The sequence below is a fragment of the Galeopterus variegatus genome, unplaced genomic scaffold (genome assembly GCF_000696425.1).
Source record: "Galeopterus variegatus unplaced genomic scaffold, G_variegatus-3.0.2 Scaffold7463, whole genome shotgun sequence".
NCBI classification, from domain to species: domain Eukaryota; kingdom Metazoa; phylum Chordata; class Mammalia; order Dermoptera; family Cynocephalidae; genus Galeopterus; species Galeopterus variegatus.
Window position 1 is genome coordinate 62,512 of NW_007733574.1, and position 17,890 is coordinate 80,401.

Here is a 17,890-nt window from a genome sequence, read left to right on the forward strand (position 1 = left end):
TGGGTCAGGGCAAACAAGGAAATCATCATTTAGGAAATACGTAACAAAAATAAAGGCCATGAAGATCAAATAGAAAATGTAAATAAGCACATGGTCCAGTCACATACCTCTAAGCAATGGATGTTCTGTAAGAGTTGAGGGAAGTTTTGAAGCTGTTCGGGTGGAAATGATCCATTGCTATTGAGACAATCAGAAAGACTCATCTTTTTTCCACATTCTTTAGTGTAGTTACTGGAATTTAGCAGTGGTATAATTGACTGAGAATTCCATTTCTAAAGGAGAAAAGGTATTAAAACAATCTATAAATGGACTAACCAGACTACAAACTATAAATATAAAAGCAGCTGTTAGGGTGTTTCAATTAATGGAGTCTGAATGTGGTTTATGTAGAATCCTGGGTAATTAAAATATATTTAACTAGCTATAATCTCCTCCAATATCTGAATGGTTATTATTTGGATTTAATAAAAGAAAGCCACACAAGTCATTTGGGGCTTTAGGTACTTATTCTTTTTATTTTTTAAAACACATAATTTTTATTACTTATATGTATTGGGGTTAGAACTAAAGGTTAGAAAAGTAAAAAAAAAAGAACTGAAGGTTAGACTCGGGGGCATCTCAATGACGGAAAAAGGATTTGGGCTGTTAAAGTTTATGGGAGTCCACTATTTGGACTATGCAAACCAGAATGGAGTTACTTGAGCTAGAGACCATGTAATCAAATTAGCAATGGGCCAAGTTTCCAAAACATCAGGAGATTCACAGAAACACCTTAGCCAGCATATGCAAGTCCCCTGTGTGTTAACACTGTAAGGAAATAAACTTTGAAGTACCAATTAAATCTTTAAATTCTGTCATTTTTTTTTTTAACAGGCTTCAAGTGACTAACCAGCAAGTATGGAAATACCTGGGTGAAGCAATGAAAGATAAGGGCCGGGGCTGGCCAGTTAGCTCAGTTGGTTAGGGTGCAGCCTTTTAACACCAAGGTCACAGGTTCAGACATCCAAAAAAAAAAAAAAAAAAAAAGAAAAAGAAAAAAGATAAGGGCTAATTTATTAAGGTACATTTATGCTTATCTTGGTGTTGGCCCAGTCTTCAATGGGAACAGGAGCTCTTCTCTCCCTGTCTCCCTGGTATAAAAGGGGCACCTTCTTCAAAGGGCAATCTATGCCTTGCCTTTAAGGCAGATAAAGCCTAAGAGGGTAAAACTCTTCCTGCATCTGTTCAGTCTCAATAGCCTTTAGCTCAAATTAATCCCTGTGCCAATGTGGCATAGTAGCATGTTTTGATCCCTTTTGGAGCAAGTTCAGATAGGTGACAGAAACAATGAATCTTAAACAGCCAACAAGTTTACTAATAAACAAGTGTGATGAATATTGTAAATATACTCAGTGGAAATTTATTGTCATTATCAGCAGTGACTTAATGATTGCTTTCTTCAGTGTAGATACTTACTCTTTTTAGAGGACGGACTTTAGCTGGACCTAACATCAGCTTTAGAGGTTCTGGAGAAAGTCCCTGGTTTCTTTGCCTCGCTGCAAACAGAGCTGTCTTCCACAGATTCTCTGAATTCTTAAAATAGATCTATAAATTTGGATATAAAGTACAAGAGAGTAGGTACCCATAATTCAGAGCAACATAAAGTCTAAAACTCTTCATTAATTGAAAGCATATTAACTATGAAATCTTTTGCGCCCATAAAAATCCATTTATTATTATTATTTTTTCTGATCAGAAATCTATTAAATAGATCAAATGGGATCAACGCAAAGTGCCGATCCCTAAAAAACGTTCCCCCAAACAATGCCACAATACTAGATCTTAAAACAGCAGGCTATAAACATTTTAGTACAAATCTGGAAATTAACTTTATCAGAAAAAAATATTTCAATCTCAATATGACTTACTGCTCCTTAATCCCTTACCTTCTTCCTTACAGGCAAAGATACAGAAATCAATGTAGGAGCAAAGGACTTATACAGCAATAACAAAGCCTGGAGATGAGGCTGCATTCCCTGAAATAAAAGTTTTCCATTTTCAATTCTGTAGCCAATAAGAAACTAAGGAAACAAATACCAAGAAGAAGAAGAAGAAAAGTAACAATAATATGAACTGCAAACTGGCTGGTTAGCTACATTGGTTAGAGTGTGGGTGCTAATTACAGTAAGGTCCAGGGTTCAATCCCTGTACTGAGCAGCAAAAAAAAAAATTAAAATAAACTGAGACAAAATATATATTCAGACCCTAATTTCACTATGAGATATAGCTATAGGAAGGTACTATAGACAATTACGGAATGATTAACCAGACCTTTAAATCAACAACCATAAAACAACCCTCTCCAACCTGTGATCTTCTCTTTTACTACCTTTTTCCTATTTTACATCTTCCTTGCATTTTCTTTCTTATTCTCTTATTCTTATTTCTTCTTCTCTGCCCACACCTTAGGCTTACCAGTCATACTTGCTAGGATAGCATGAGTTATTCTCACTGGTAGCATATTCGGGACTCAGTTTACTTGTCCTTGATTTAGACATCAAACAGGTAGGACCAAAAGGGAAGCCAAGAAAACAGAGCAAAGGAAATATTAATATCTGATTACCATAATTCTTGGAAAATTAACTAGGAAATCTTACGATTGGTATGTAGTAGTCAAAGCAGTTTGACATAACTGAAACAAGTCTTAACAAAACACTAACTTCACAATGAAAGAAGTCATTACTGCTAGATACCTGTGTATCTGTATATCTCGCTATCCAGAGAAAGCATAAAACTAAAATGAATTTCAGGACAATAACCAAATTGTTTTATTATACTAAAATTTTGTTGAACCGAATACTGTACAAAGTAAGGCAGCAAATGGGGCTCAGAAATACAGTATTCAGGGGCCGGCCCGGTGGCGCACTGCTACAGTGCGCCGCTTGGGAAGCGCGGCGGCGCTCCCGCCGAGGGTTCAGATCCCACATACAGACTGGCCGCTCACTGGCTGAGCGAGGTACAGGGGCGACACCGAGGGTTGCGATCCCGTTGCCGGTCCCAGTCCGGTACGGGCGCGACACTGAGGGTTGCGATCCGTTGCCGGTCACGAAAAAAGACAAAAAGGAAAAAAAAAAAAAAAAAAGAAATACAGTATTCCTATTTTACAACAGCTTCTTGAAATTAAAGCAATTATAACAAAACTAAAATGACTCAGTTTATGTTGAAAATATCTTTTGATCTCTGTACACTCACCATCAATGAGTATCATAGTGCTTGCTTTGGGTTAGAATTTTTTTTTTTTTTTGACCGGTAAGGGGATCGCAACCCTCGGCATGGGGTGGTCTGGACCACGTTCAGCATGGTGTGGTCTGGACCACGTTCAGCCAGTGAGCACACTGGCTAGCCCTATATAGGATCCGAACCCGTGGCCTCGGCACTACCAGCGCCACCCTCTCCCGAGTGAGCCACGGGGCCGGGCCTAGAATGTTTTTTGACAGAACAAATATTTAGTAGTACAGAGACCTTTAGAACTTACTGTCCAGTTAACTAAACCTATCTTTTTTGTTAAAAGGTTAACACTAAAGAAGGGGGTATTCCAATTAAATATAGCATATTGAACATATGGGATTAACTCTGGGTCCTCCCAAAGCCACATTAAAAAGACAGTAAGGGAATGAAAAAGGCATAAAGCATAAGTTCGAAGAAAACAAGAGAGGAGAAAACAGCAAATGAGAGATCTAAACAAGATTTTGAAACCTAGAATGAAGATGGACAAATAGTAACCAAGTTAGCAGAACAGGGAAAATGAAAGTAAGGCAGCAACAAAAAAAGCCTCAAAGAAGGAAATTCATGCTTGAGAACTCCCAGAAAGGTTCAGGAATTTGATGGACCAGATACCTCCGAAAAGCAGGGATGCAAAAGGGACAGAAAACAAGAGGATTGCTTGAAAACCTACATAAGAAGCAGTTAGAACCCCAAATTCCTTCACTACACTGGCAAAATAGAGGGTTTTACTCTGAAGATGAAGCTAGACTCAGATATGAGGCACTTTCAGAGGACTCCAGAACCATTCCTCACCCCTTTCCACTTCTTAGGTCCCAGAGAGCCAGGTTTATATCCCTGTGATGGTTAATTTTATGTGCCAATTTGGCTGGGCCACCAGATGCCCAGATATTTGCTCAAACATTATTTTGGGTGTTTCTCTGAGGGTGTTTTGCATGAAGTTAACATTTTAATTGGTAGACTTTGAGTAAAGCAGACTGTCCTCCATAATGTCAGTGAGCCTCATCCAATCAGTTGAAGGCCTAAATAGAACAAAAAGACCAGCTTCCCCCAAGAAAGAGAATTCTCCAGAAGACTGCCTTAGGACTTTATCTGCAACATCAGCTCTTTCTGGTTCAATAGCAGACAGCCTTTGAACTGAAACTAGAACACTGGCTCTCCTGGGTCTTCAGCCTGCCAGTCCAACCCTGCAGATTTTGGACTTGCCAGCCTCCATAATCATATAAGCCAATTCCTTATAATAAATCTCTTTACAAATGCACACACACCCGATTGGTTCTCTTTTTCTGGAGAACCCTGCAATCCCATTGGCAGGAAATAGAATTCTTCTCTGGGAAACTGACACAGTCATCTGGGAGGCTGCCCAGAGAAACATTAAGATCCTACAATGAATGAGTCCTGCTCACACACACAGGTTTCCAATCATCATTTTAGTGTCTTACTATTAAATATGGACAAATAATCTTTACCAAGCATTTGAGAAAAACCTCTGCCATGAAAGACAGTTTGTTAACTAAAAAAAGAAACTGAGGAAACAAAGACAAAGCTGGAAACAGAAAAAAATCACAGCCCAAGGTGCATACACACAGGTTCCTGCCTGGTAGAGGGAGAATCCCAGAAACTATCCTCACTAACCCTTAGAATGAGATCTAACTCCCCCTTCTTGTTCTGAAGATTACTCTCGACAAGGCCCAATGTATATGGAATAATAAATACCTGCTCCACTTCCCATGATTCATGCCTACCACCAGAAAAGCAATTTCTGTGTTTTTGTTTCCTTCATAGATTGGGAGTTATGGAGCACAGATGGGGATAGACAGGATACATGCCTTTGCAGGTATCACAAATTCACACACCCAACATATTTGCTCACATGTGTTGATTATATCTGTTGCTGTTATGTATGTTAGGTTACATGAGTATGGCTATGCCTTCTTGGTTTGATATTGTTGGACTTGCCCAAATTCACCAAAATTCAGGTAATCAAAACAATGTTATGAATGCATCTTTATAAATAGGTATTGATTGATAATGGAATAATTTGTAATGTACTATACAGAATGTTAGTAATGAAACCATACATTTAATCTCTGGGTTTAAAATTTTTAGACAATCATCTAGTAAATCACTTTTTTAACTTCAATATACATTGTGTTTCATTTAATACAAGTCAGCAAGATTTTACATATGGGAAGAATTTTCTTATTCTGTTGAAATGTTTGGCTGTAACCTGGGAAAACGTACATCTTTTTCACAATTTCTTTATTTATTTTTTTTTCTTTTTAGTGACCTGAGGTAAGAATACTATTTCACAGTTTCTACTAATGTGCAGTAAAATTAAATTTGGACAAAAACATTACCATTAATATCCTCAGAGAACTAAGAGAAGATACGGTACCAGTGGAACCAAAACAGGAAGGAATAGAACAAGAACAATCACTGAACTGTAGTAAGAGGAAACCTCACACTGGAGATGTACAAATGTGTTGTTTGTGTTTTTCATTCAATGTGAATGTTTTCAGGTGGGCCATGAAGGCTTCAATTAGGCATGGGTACTACTACTTCCTATTGTTTTATACCCAAAGTTTCACAGGCATCTGTTACCTGGCAGGTGTAGTAGAATTAACAATGCAAGAGAGCTGTAAGGACAAGAGATAATGGTCAGACAATATATTGAAGTTTATGTATCCAGAAGAGAATGTCTTGAAATGCTCTACTAGATCACATCCACAAAAAGTATAAACTCGTTTCTGACCACTCCCTAATATTTATTATTCCAGCTATACCAATCTAGTTCCCTAAACAGTGTTTGCTGCATGACACCTACATGTCTTTGCTCATGCTTCTCTCTCTGGCAGGAGTGCCCTTCTCTCCCTTCTTTGCCGGCTTAAATCCTATTCATCCCTTAAGTTTTCCCTCAAGCATCACTACTCCTCCTTGACCCCAAGTCTGATTTTAATTTTTTTATTCTGTTCACTGAGCTCCCCAGAAAGGAAGTTCCTTGAAGGTAACATCTCATTTGATTTAGTATCCCCAAAGCCTAGCTCAGTACCTAGCACATCGTACACTGGCCTGTCTTAGGTATTTTTCAGTACTCACCATTTTGGCCTGAAGATCAAGCAGTTTTCTCACACGAAATGGTTTGACTAGAAGAGGTAAAGAAAAGAGATACTATGCACTTGGTTCAGGATAAAAAGAAACTGGTTATACTTAATTGCCTTGTAGTTCATATAGTTTCTTCTCACAACACATCAAGAATATAAACACTCTGTTCAGTTAAGCCATTAAGCAGATGCTCTTAGATCAAAGTACTAAAAAGCAATTTCCACAAAATGAGTCCTGTCATATAACTAATGCTAATAGTTATTTTAACTTTATAAAGGCCAGTACAAATGCTAATTTCACAGAGAGAATGTAATGCAACTGAAATGAAAATACTCACCATTCTCTTTTTTGGTAAGTAAATATAACAAATGGCAGACATAAGGGCACTGTTAAAATATAAAAAAAATTTAAAAGAGAAATAACACCATATCTTGAACAGAGCAGCAGCACATTTTCCTCATGTCAATCTTATGCTGATTAAGTAAAAGGATTTCAGTACTTCACTGAACAATAATTTTACAAAGCTTCTCTTTTTCAAATTACATAGTGATGATAAAAAGCAACAGTTTTGATTGGCATCCCATTAGGTCATTTTTTAGTTATTTTGGGAATGTAAAAATGCCACAGACAATTTGAAAAACAGAGAATTGCCCACCATCCTTCTACCTTACAAAAATTCATGCATTCCTTTCAGTATTAGTCCATACTTATTAAGACACAAACTTAAAACTTTTATCCTGATTTTCCACTTAAAAGCATTTTCGTGTTATTTAATCTTCAAAATTATCATTTTCAATGATACTTCACATTCCAGTAAGTAGATATACCATAATTTAATTAACAGCTTAGTCCTTACTTTGGAAAATAGAACACACACAATAAATTTAACTAAATTACTGAATGACCAATTCCCCTATACCACTTCATTTTGAGTGTCCATCTGTTGAGGTCTTATTTTAGATCAGGGGTCAGCAAACTATGGTCTACCTGTTTTTGTAAATAAAGTTTTATTGAAACACAGCCACACCTATTCATTTATGTATTGTCTATAGCTGCATTCACACTACACCAGAAGAGCTGAGTAGTTGTGACACAGACAGCATGGCCCTCAAGACTGAAATATTTACTACCTGGCCCTTTAAGAAAAAGTTTGCCAATACCTGCTCTAGATAATAGGAAAGCCAAAAAGTAAATTATTTAATGGGACTAGAAAAAGCAACAAAAGCAAAGCCTTTCTTTAAACAAATTTGTATTTTGGTAGTCATGACTTTAAAGTCTGATGTACAGCATATTCCTTATTGCTTTTTCTATACTTAGAAACAGGTTCAGAAAGACTCTAAACATACTTTTAAGAAGCATGAATTTAGATATAGAATCTTTTCTTTTTAAAGAAAGAATACATATATGACCAAGTCTGCCATATTCTACATAAAGTATAGCAACTTTCAGTAAAAAAAAAAATCATTAACTCACTCCTAGGATATGAGCCATTAGCAACACTATTTATCACACTGAGTATGAAATTAGTGGCATATAATCACTTGCTGCCCTAGGCTCCAGTATTACAGGAAATCTGACATTCTCCTTTAATCACATCTAGAAATGAAAAACTCATATGCATCTAATATTTTACAATTGCCTTTCTGGCAAATATTTACCACATTTCTGAGCTGGCATGAAAGCATAAAATCTGCAGCTCCCCAAAACAAAGTCAAAGTAGGAACAGTAAACACTGAACAAGTTTTCTCCTGAAGACTTTTTGCCACACCTTAGAAACCTTGAACTTCTGGCTTTAATAGCTACAAAAGAAGGTAGGTGTGGGGTAGGCAGGAGATAACAGCTTGGACCCACCCAATGTGTGGATTATGCAGAGGATCTATTAGAAAACTGGAATCCCCAGGAGCTGCAGCCTAAGTGTATGGTTGTGAAATAAAAACAAACCCCATTGTGCTGGAGAGGACAGCAAGCAAATATGCCTGACTTGACCTTGGGATTGGGCTAAAGGAAAATAAAGCTTCTCCCAAGAATGTGTAACTACAAGCCAACCCTATGTAGATCTGCAGTTTGAATTTGTACTGTTGGTATGGCCTGGAAAACCATAAGTGAAGATTTTAAAGTGGTTCCAACTTAGTTGTAACTCCCAAGCAAATCATATATCTGATAAGAAACTTGTATCTAGACTATAGAAAGAACACTTACAATCCAATAATAAAAAGACAGGGCTGGTCAGTTAGCTTACTTGTAGAGTGTGGTGCTGACAACACCAAGGTCAAGATGACAATAAAAAGACAAATAGCCAAGTTAAAAAGTGAGCAAAGGCTCTGAATAGACATTTGTCCAGGGAAGATATACAAATGGCCAATAAGGACATGAAAAGACGCTCGACAACCTTAGTCATCAGGGAAATCCAAATAAAAACCAAAATGAATGGGCCGGCCCGTGGCTCACTCGGGAGAGTGCGGTGCTGATAACACCAAGGCCCCGGGTTCGGATCCCATATAGGGATGGCCAGTTAGCTCGCTGGCTGAGCGTGGTGCTGACAACACCAACTCAAGGGTTAAGATCCCCTTACCGGTCATCTTTTAAAAAAAAAAAAAAACCAAAATGAAATACCACTTCATGCCCACTAGGATGGCTATAATCAAAATGTCAGATAAATAACTGTTGTTAAGGATGTGATGAAATCACAACCCTGTTATACGCCCCTGGTGGAAATGACAAATAGTGTAGCCACTGTGGAAAACAGTTTGGTGATTCCTGAAAAAACCAAACACAGAAATATCATATGATACAGCAATTCCTATCCTAGGTATACACAAAGGAACTAAAAGCAGGGACTCTAACAGATAGCTGTATACCAATGTTCACTGCAGCATCATTCACAACAGCCAAAACAACCTATGTGTCCATCAATAGACAAACGGACAAACAAAATGTGGTCTATATATACAAGAGAATATTACTCAGCCATAAAAAGGAAAAAAGTTCTAATACATGCTACAACATGGATGAAACTTGAAGACATTATGGTAAGTGAAAGAAGCCAGACACAAAAAGACAAATATGGTATGATTCCACTTATGTGAGGCACCTAGAACAGGCAAATGAATAAAAACAGAAGGCAGATTACAGATTACCAGCAGTGGGAGGAAGGGGGAATGGAAAGTTATTGCTTAATAAATAGAAAGTTTCTGTTTGGGGTAATGAAAATTTTTGGAAACAGACAATGGTAATGGTTGTACAACATTGTGAATGTAATTCTTACTACTGAAAAATGGTTAAAATGACAAATTTTATGATATGAACAAATAGGTAAATAAAAGAACAAGTTAAAAAGATGAAGCACTGATACATGCTACAACATGGGTAAAACTTAAAAACATTCTTCGAAGTACAAAAAGCCAGTCACAAAAGACCATGTATTGTATGATTCCATTTACATGAAATGTCCAGAATAGGAAATCTATAAAGACAGAAACTAGGTAAGGTTTGCTTAGGGCTGGGGGGAAATAGAAATGGAGGGGTGATAGCTAAAAGGTATGGGGCTTCATTCTGAGGTAATGAAAATATTCCAAAATTGATTATGCTGACGGTTGCACATATCTGTGACTACACTGAAAACCAGTGAAGTTTCCCCCTACTCCCCAAGCAAGATGGCTGACTAGATGTAGCCAGCCCTCATCTCTAATGCAAAAAAAGTCCAAAGCAACTAATAGAATCATCACCTGAAGAGCACAGCATCAAGGAGAAAACAAAGGAATCCAGCTAAACAGCGAGGAAAATCCCCCAAGACCTGGAAACTCAAGACCGCAACATAGAACAAGAGAAACTCCTGAGCAGGACTGGCATGGACACTCGAGAAATCCTGCACTGCAGGGACAAGGTAGACAAGGGTGGGTAGGCAGGGGTAGGTGGGCAGGGGAGGGTAGGCAGGGGAGGGCAGGCAGCCAGTGTTCCCACCTTAGATGCCTGCAAACCAGGCTGCAGGGTAACCACATGGCCCTCGTGAACACGGAGCACAACATGTAGAGTGGCTAAGAGCCCACACAACTGTATTTTCCCAGAAGGGAACTACATGTGGAGTCAACCCCTATCACTTTAATCCCAGGCTGCTGCTGGACATTGCTATTTTGGGATAAGAGTGGGGGAGCTCAGTCTTGCCAACCCAGTGGCCCCACACAACCTGGTGGAGAGTGTGAGGGTTGGGTGGGATGCTTACTGCCTGGATCCATGCATTCCTTCTTCCTGGACACAAATAGCCCTGCTTGACATAGGGGAACTGCTCGTGCCAGCAGAGAGGGGGGGAGCACAGTGGTAGTCTCGATCCACACCCTCCTTCCCCTGGGAACTCAGAGCCATGCCCAACTCAATGCTCCACACCCACTTCAGCAGACAGTGAGCAGGGGCTGCACCAGTCCCTTGTGCTGGTTGCCTGGATCCACAACCTTCTCTTCCTCTGAGAGCTCAGAGGTCTTCCTGACACAGGGAGCCTACCAGCACCAGCAGAGAGCACACTGGGGAAGTGCAGGCCACCTAGATCTAAGTCACCTTCCCTGGGAGCCCAGTGTCTCATCTGACACAATGGCCTGTCCACACCAGCAGAGAAGATGCAGGGAGCTACCTGACATTTACTACCGTGCCCACCCAGAACCAAACCTACAAAGCCTACCCCAACCAGCAATATAAAACACTTCTATAGGTAAGAGTCTCTCCCCTCAAAAATGACTCCAAAAGTTAAAAGTAGCAACTACACCACAAGATGCCCAGTATCAATGCAGAAATAGGAGAAGCATGGAAATAATGGAAACATGACTATAATTCTCAAATACCAGACCCCAAACAACAGGAAACTGGTGGATTGCCTGAAGAGAAATCCCAAATGTCAACATTAAGGAAACTCAACATGATAGACAAAAAAATAGATAGAAATCACAATGAAGTTAAAAAAAAAAAAAAAAAAAAAAAAGACCCAGGATATGTGTGAGAAATTCAACAAAAATATAGAAACAATAAAAAAAGAACCAAGCACAAATCCTGAAACTGAAGAATTTATTCAACAAAATAAAATATACAACCAAGAGCATAAGCAGCAAGATAGAACAAGTGGAAGAAAGAATTTCAGAACTAGAAGACAGGCTTTTTAATTAACACAGTTGAACCAAAAAAAGAATTTTAAAACAGTTAAGAAAGCCTATGAGATTTTTCAGATAACCTTAAGCATACAAACATGCTTATTATGGGTGTACAGGAAAGAGAAAAGAATAGGCATTGAAAGCTTATCTAATGAAATAATAACCAAAATCTCCCCAAATATTGGGAGAGATAAAGTTTCACACATCCAAGAAGCTCAAAGATCCCCAAACAGATTCAACCCAAAAAGGACCTCCCTGAGACACACTGTAGTCAATTTGTCAAAAGTGAAAGACAAAGAAAGAATTCTAAAAATAGCAAGAGAAAAGCATCACATCACCCATAAGGGAATCACCATCAGACAAACAGCAGACTTCTCAACAGAAACCATACAGGCCGGGAGAGAATGGAATGATATATTCAAAGTACTAAAAGAAAAAAAATACCAAGAAGAATACTATATCCAGCAAACCTTTACTTCAGCTTTCCCAGACAAACAAAAGCTGTGGGAATTCACCACCAAAGACCAGTCCTTCAACAAATATCAAGAGAGTCCTATATCTGGAATCAAAAGAATGATATACATCACCATAAATACATGAGACAGAATACAAACTGCTAGTAGAACAGATATGCAAAAGAGAAAGAAAATGTATCTTACCACCACAAAAAAACACAAACAGCAAAGACAAACAATAAAAGGGAAAGAAAGGAACAAAAGAAATATAAAACCATAAAAAATTAAAAATGGCAGGAACAAGGCAATACCTTTCAATAACAACCCTTAATATAAATGAACTAAATTCCCCACTTAAAAGATATAGACTGGCTAAACAGATTAAATTAGACCCAACTGTAAGCTGCCTGCAAGAAACTTGCTTCACTAATAAAGACACACATAGACTAATAATATGAGATGAATGGATGGGAAAAGATATTCCACACAAATGGAAACCAAAAACAAGCAGGAGTTGCCATACTTATATCAGATAAAATAGACTACAAACTAAGAACAATAACAGAGACAAAGAAGGATGTTATATAATGATAAAAGGATCAATGCAGCAAGATGATGTAACAATCATAAATGTATAGGCACCCAACATCACAGCACCCAGATATATAAAGCAACTGTTAATGCATCTACAGGAAGAGAAAGACCCCACCACAAAAACACCTGAGGACTTTAACATGCCACTCCCAGCAATAGACAGATCATCTAGACAAAAAACTAGAGAAATACTGGATTTAAGCAGCACTTTAGACTAATTGGATCTGACAGACATTTAAAGAACATTTCATCCAATAACTGCAGAATTTACACTCTTCTCTTCAGCACACAGATCATCCTCCAGGATAGACCACAGGTTAGGTCACAAAGTAAATCTCAAATTTAAAAACAATGAAATCATATCGAGTATATTTTTGGTCCACAATGGAATAAAATTAGAAATTAACAACAAACAAAACTCTGTAAACTACACAAATATATGGAAATTAAACAACATGCTCCTGAACAACCAATGGGTCAAAGAAATAAAGCAGGAAATAAAAAAATTCCTTGAAACGAGTGGAAACACAAACACAACTTACCAAAACCTATGGAATACTGCAAAAGCAGTACTAAGAGGAAAGTTTATTGTAATAAGTGCTTACATCAAAAAAATAGGAAGACTTCAAATAATCTAAAATTATACTTCAAAGAACTAGAAAAACAAGAACAATCCAATCCCAAATTACTAGATGGAAACAATTAAGATCAGAGCAGAACTAAATGAAATAGAAACCAAAACAAAAAAACAAAAAAAAGATCAACAAAACAAAAAGTTGGTTTTTGAAAGATAAACAAAATAAACAAACCATTAGCTAGACTAACTAAAAAAAAGGAGAAGACCCACATAACAAAAATCAGAAATGCAAAAGGAGACATTACAAATGATACCACAGAAATACAAAGAATCATTTGAGAGTACTATAAGCAATTGTATGCCAACAAATTTGAAAATCTGGAGGAAACAGATAAATTTGTGGACACATACAAACTACCAAGACTGAACCAACAAGACACAGAAAATCTGAACAGACCAATAATGAGCAACAGCAGTAATCAGCAGTCTCCCATCAAAGAAAAGCCCAGGACGAAATGATTTCACTGCTGAATTCTACCAATCCTTTTCAAGCTATTCCAAAAAATTAAAACAGAGGCCATCCTCCCAAATTAATTCCATGAGACCAGCATCACACCACCCTGATACCAAAATCAGACAAAGACACAACAAAAAAAAGAAAACTACAGGCCAATATCCTTCATGAACATAGATGCAAAAATCCTCAACAAAATATTAGCAAATGAAATACAACAGCACATCAAAAAGATTACACACCATGATCAAGTGGGATTCCCATCTAAGGATGGTTCAACACATGCAAATCCATAAATGTGATATACCACATCAACAAAATCAAGAACAAAAACCGTACAATTACCTCAAAAGATGCAGAAAAAGCATCTGACAAAATTCAACATCTCTTCATGAAAAAGACTCTCAACAAAACAGGTATAGAAGGAAAGTACCTCAATCAAGAACAAAAACCATACAATTACCTCAAAAGATGCAGAAAAAGCATCTGACAAAATTCAACACCTCTTCATGAAAAAGACTCTCAACAAAACAGGTATAGAAGGAAAGTACCTCAACACAATAAAAGCCATATACAACAGACCCACCACCAACATCATCCTGAATGGGGAAAAGTTGAAAGCTTTTCCTCTAAGAACAAGAAGACGAAAAGGATGCCCACTCTCACCACTCCTATTCAACATAGTACTAGAAGTACTAACCAGAGTAATTCACAGATGACATGAAGCTATAAAAAAAAAACCTGAATATTCTACCCCAAAACTAGAGATGATAAACAGTAAAGTTGCAGGATACAAAATCAATACATAAAAATTAGTAGTGTTTTTCTACACCAACAATGAACTAGCAGAAAAAAAGAAATCAAGAAAGCTAGCCCATCTACAATAGCTACCAAAAGAATAAAATACCTAGGAATAAATTTAACCAAGGAGGTGAAATATCTCTGAAATGGGAACTACAAAACACTGCCAAAAAAAATTAAAAAGGATACCAAAAGATGGAAAGACATTCCATGTTCATTGATTCAAAGAATTAATGTTGTGAAAATGTCCATATTACCCAAACAATCTACAGATACATTGTGATCCCCATCAAAATACCAACAACATTCTTCATAGAAATAGAAAACAATCCTAACATTCACATGGAACAACAAAAGACCACAAAAAGCCAAGCAATCCTGATTAAAAAAATAAAGCCAGAGGCATAACACTACCTGATTTCAAACTATAGTACAAAGATATAATAACCAAAACAGGATGGTAGTGGCATAAAAACAGACACTCGGACCAATGGAACAGAACAGAGAATCTAGAAATCAACCCACAAAGCTTCAGCCAACTGATCTTCAACAAAGGCACCAAGAACATACATTGGGGAAAAAACTGTCTCTTCAATAAATGGTGCTGGGAAAACTGGACATCCCTATATAAGAGTGAAACTAGATCCAAACCTCTCACCATATACCAAAATCAACTCAAAATGGATTAAAGACTTAAATATAAGACATGAAACTAAATATAAGCCAACCTACAGAGTGGGAGAAAATATTTGCAAACTATGTATCCAACAAAGGATTAATGTCCAGAATATACAAGAAACTCAAACAACTTAACAATAAAAAATAAAATAGCCTGATTAAAAAATGGGCAAAGGAGCTGAACAGGCACTTCTTAAAGGAAGATATACAAATGGCCAACAGACACATGAAAAAATGCTCAATATTACTCAGCATCAGGGAAAACCACATTAAGATATCATCTCACCCCAGTTAGACTGGCTATTATTAAAAAAAAAAAAAAAAAAAAACAGAGAATAACAATTGCTGATGAGGAGAGAAAGGGGAGCCCTCCTACACTGCTGGTGGGAATATAAATTGGAAGGAAGGAAGGAAAGAAAGAAAAGAAACAAACGATCACAGTAATACATTAAACTTTCAGAAGGAGAGAACAGAACTGAGGTTACCAGAGGTGGAAAAGGAGGAGGGGGAGTGGGTAAAGAAGGAATTGTTAAAGGGCCACAAAAAACAATTACATTGTACATTGTCGAATATACTAAGTATTCTGATTTGAGCATCACATATTGCACAAAGGTACAGATATTCAATTTTGTATCCCACAGATACACACAATCAACTATGTTAGAATAAAAAAAAATTAAGAAAAAAGAATGAGAGAAATATTTGCAAACTATACAACCAACAAGGGATTAATATCCAGAATATACAAGGAACTCAAACAACTTAACAGTAAAACAAACAAATACTCCAATTAAAAAATTGGCAAAGGAGCTGAATAGACATTTCTCAAAGGAAAGCATACAAATGGCCAACAAGTATATGAAAAAATGCTCAACATCACTAATCATCAGGGAAATACAAATCAAAACCACACTGAGATATCATCTTACCCCAGCTAGACTGGCTATTTTCAAAAAGACAGAATAACAAATGCTGGTGAGGATATGGAGAAAGGAAAACCCTTCTACACTGTTGGTAGGACTGTAAATTAGGACAGCCATTATAGAAAACTGTATGGAGATTTCTCAAATAACTACAGATAGAACTACCATCAGAACCATACAGATAGACCTGAAACTGTAAAATTATTAGGGAAAATATAGGTGAAACACTTTAGCAGCTAGGTCTGGGCACAGACTTTATGAACATGAGTCTGAAAGCACAATCAGCAAAACAAAAAATAAACAAATGGGACTATATCAAACTAAAAAGATTCTGCACAGCAAAGGAAACAATCAAAAGAGTGAAATGACAACCTGCAGAGTGGGAGAAAATTTTTGCTAACTATGCATCTGACAAGAGATTAATATCCATAATATACAAGGTACTCAAACAATTATACAGTAAAAAAAAAAAAAATAATAACCCAATTAAAAATTGGGCAAAAGAGCCAAATAGACATTTTTCAAAGGAAGACATACAAACAGCCAGCAGGTACATGAAAAAATGCTCAACATTGCTAGTCATCAGGGAAATGCAAATTAAAACCACATTGAGAATTCATCTCACTCCAGTTAGACTGGCTATAATCAAAAAGAATGAGAATAACAAATGCTGGCGAGTGTGTGGAGAGAAGGGAACACTCTTACACTGTTGGTGGGACTGTGAATTGTTGGGGACCTATAGCCCCACACCCCTTCTATAGGTCCCCAACAGTGAATTAGTACAACCACTACGGAAAACAGTGTGGAGGTTTCTCAAACAACTACAGATAGATCTTCCATACAATCCAGCAATCCCACTACTGGGTATATACCCAAAGGAATGGAAATCATGTCTAAGGGATACCTGCACTCCCATGTTTATCGCAGCTGTATTTATAATAGCCAAAATATAGAACCAACCTAAATGTCCATCAAGGAAAATATAGTATATATACACAATGGACTAATACTCAGCAGAGAAAAAGAGACAAAGAGACAGAAACAACAATCACAATAATGCATTGAACTTCCAGAAGGAGAACAGAATCATGGTTACTAGAGGTGGGAAAAGGGTAGGGGAAAGAGGGTGCTACCAAGAATTTGGTTAATGAACACAAGGAATGATTATGTTTTGTAATGATGAACATGCTAATTATCCTGGTTTGATCATCACACATTGGACACAGGTATTGATACTCAATTCTGTACCCCACAAATATGTATAATCAATTATGCTATAATAATAAGGGCTGGCTGGTTAGTTCAGTTGGTTAGAGCACAGCCTTTTAACACCAAGGTCACGAGTCTGGATCCCCATACTGGCCAACTGCCAAAATAATAATAATAATAGTAGTAGTAGTAGTAGTAGTAGTAGTAATAATAATAAAACAGTGAATTGTATACTTTAAATGGGTGAATTGTATGGTATGTGAATTATATCTCGATAAAGTTATTTTTAAAAAGTAGACATAAAGAAAAGGCAGATTACAATTAGACTGAATAACAAGAAAGCAAGGAGCCAGTGGAATAATACTGTCAATATCCAAGGAGAATTTAACTATCACTCTAGAATTCTACATACAGCAAAACCAATTTTCAAGAACGAGGGCAAAATAAAGACATTTTTAGAAAAGATAAGAGTTTAGGGCCGGCCCGGTGGCGCACTGGATAAGTGCGCCGCTTGGGAAGCGCGGCAGCACTCCCGCCCGAGGGTTCGGATCCCACATACAGACCGGTTCCCGCTCACTGGCTGAGCGAGGCGCGGGAGCAGCACCGAGGGTTGCAATACCGTTGCCGGTCCCCGGTCCGGT

At 37.4% G+C, this 17,890-nt stretch overlaps 1 protein-coding gene across 1 annotated transcript in view; it reads right to left on the bottom strand.

The window, feature by feature from the left end:
• Window positions 1-17,890, bottom strand: part of CENPI (centromere protein I) — a 61,717-nt gene that overhangs the window by 31,671 nt on the left and 12,156 nt on the right. The window contains exons 5-9 of the mRNA XM_008591982.1: window positions 6,704-6,752; window positions 6,361-6,407; window positions 1,926-2,015; window positions 1,456-1,584; window positions 108-272 (exon numbers count right to left, since the gene is read on the bottom strand). Of these exons, the coding sequence (XP_008590204.1) occupies window positions 108-272; window positions 1,456-1,584; window positions 1,926-2,015; window positions 6,361-6,407; window positions 6,704-6,752 (480 nt within the window). The remainder of the gene's footprint in view (window positions 1-107; window positions 273-1,455; window positions 1,585-1,925; window positions 2,016-6,360; window positions 6,408-6,703; window positions 6,753-17,890) is intronic.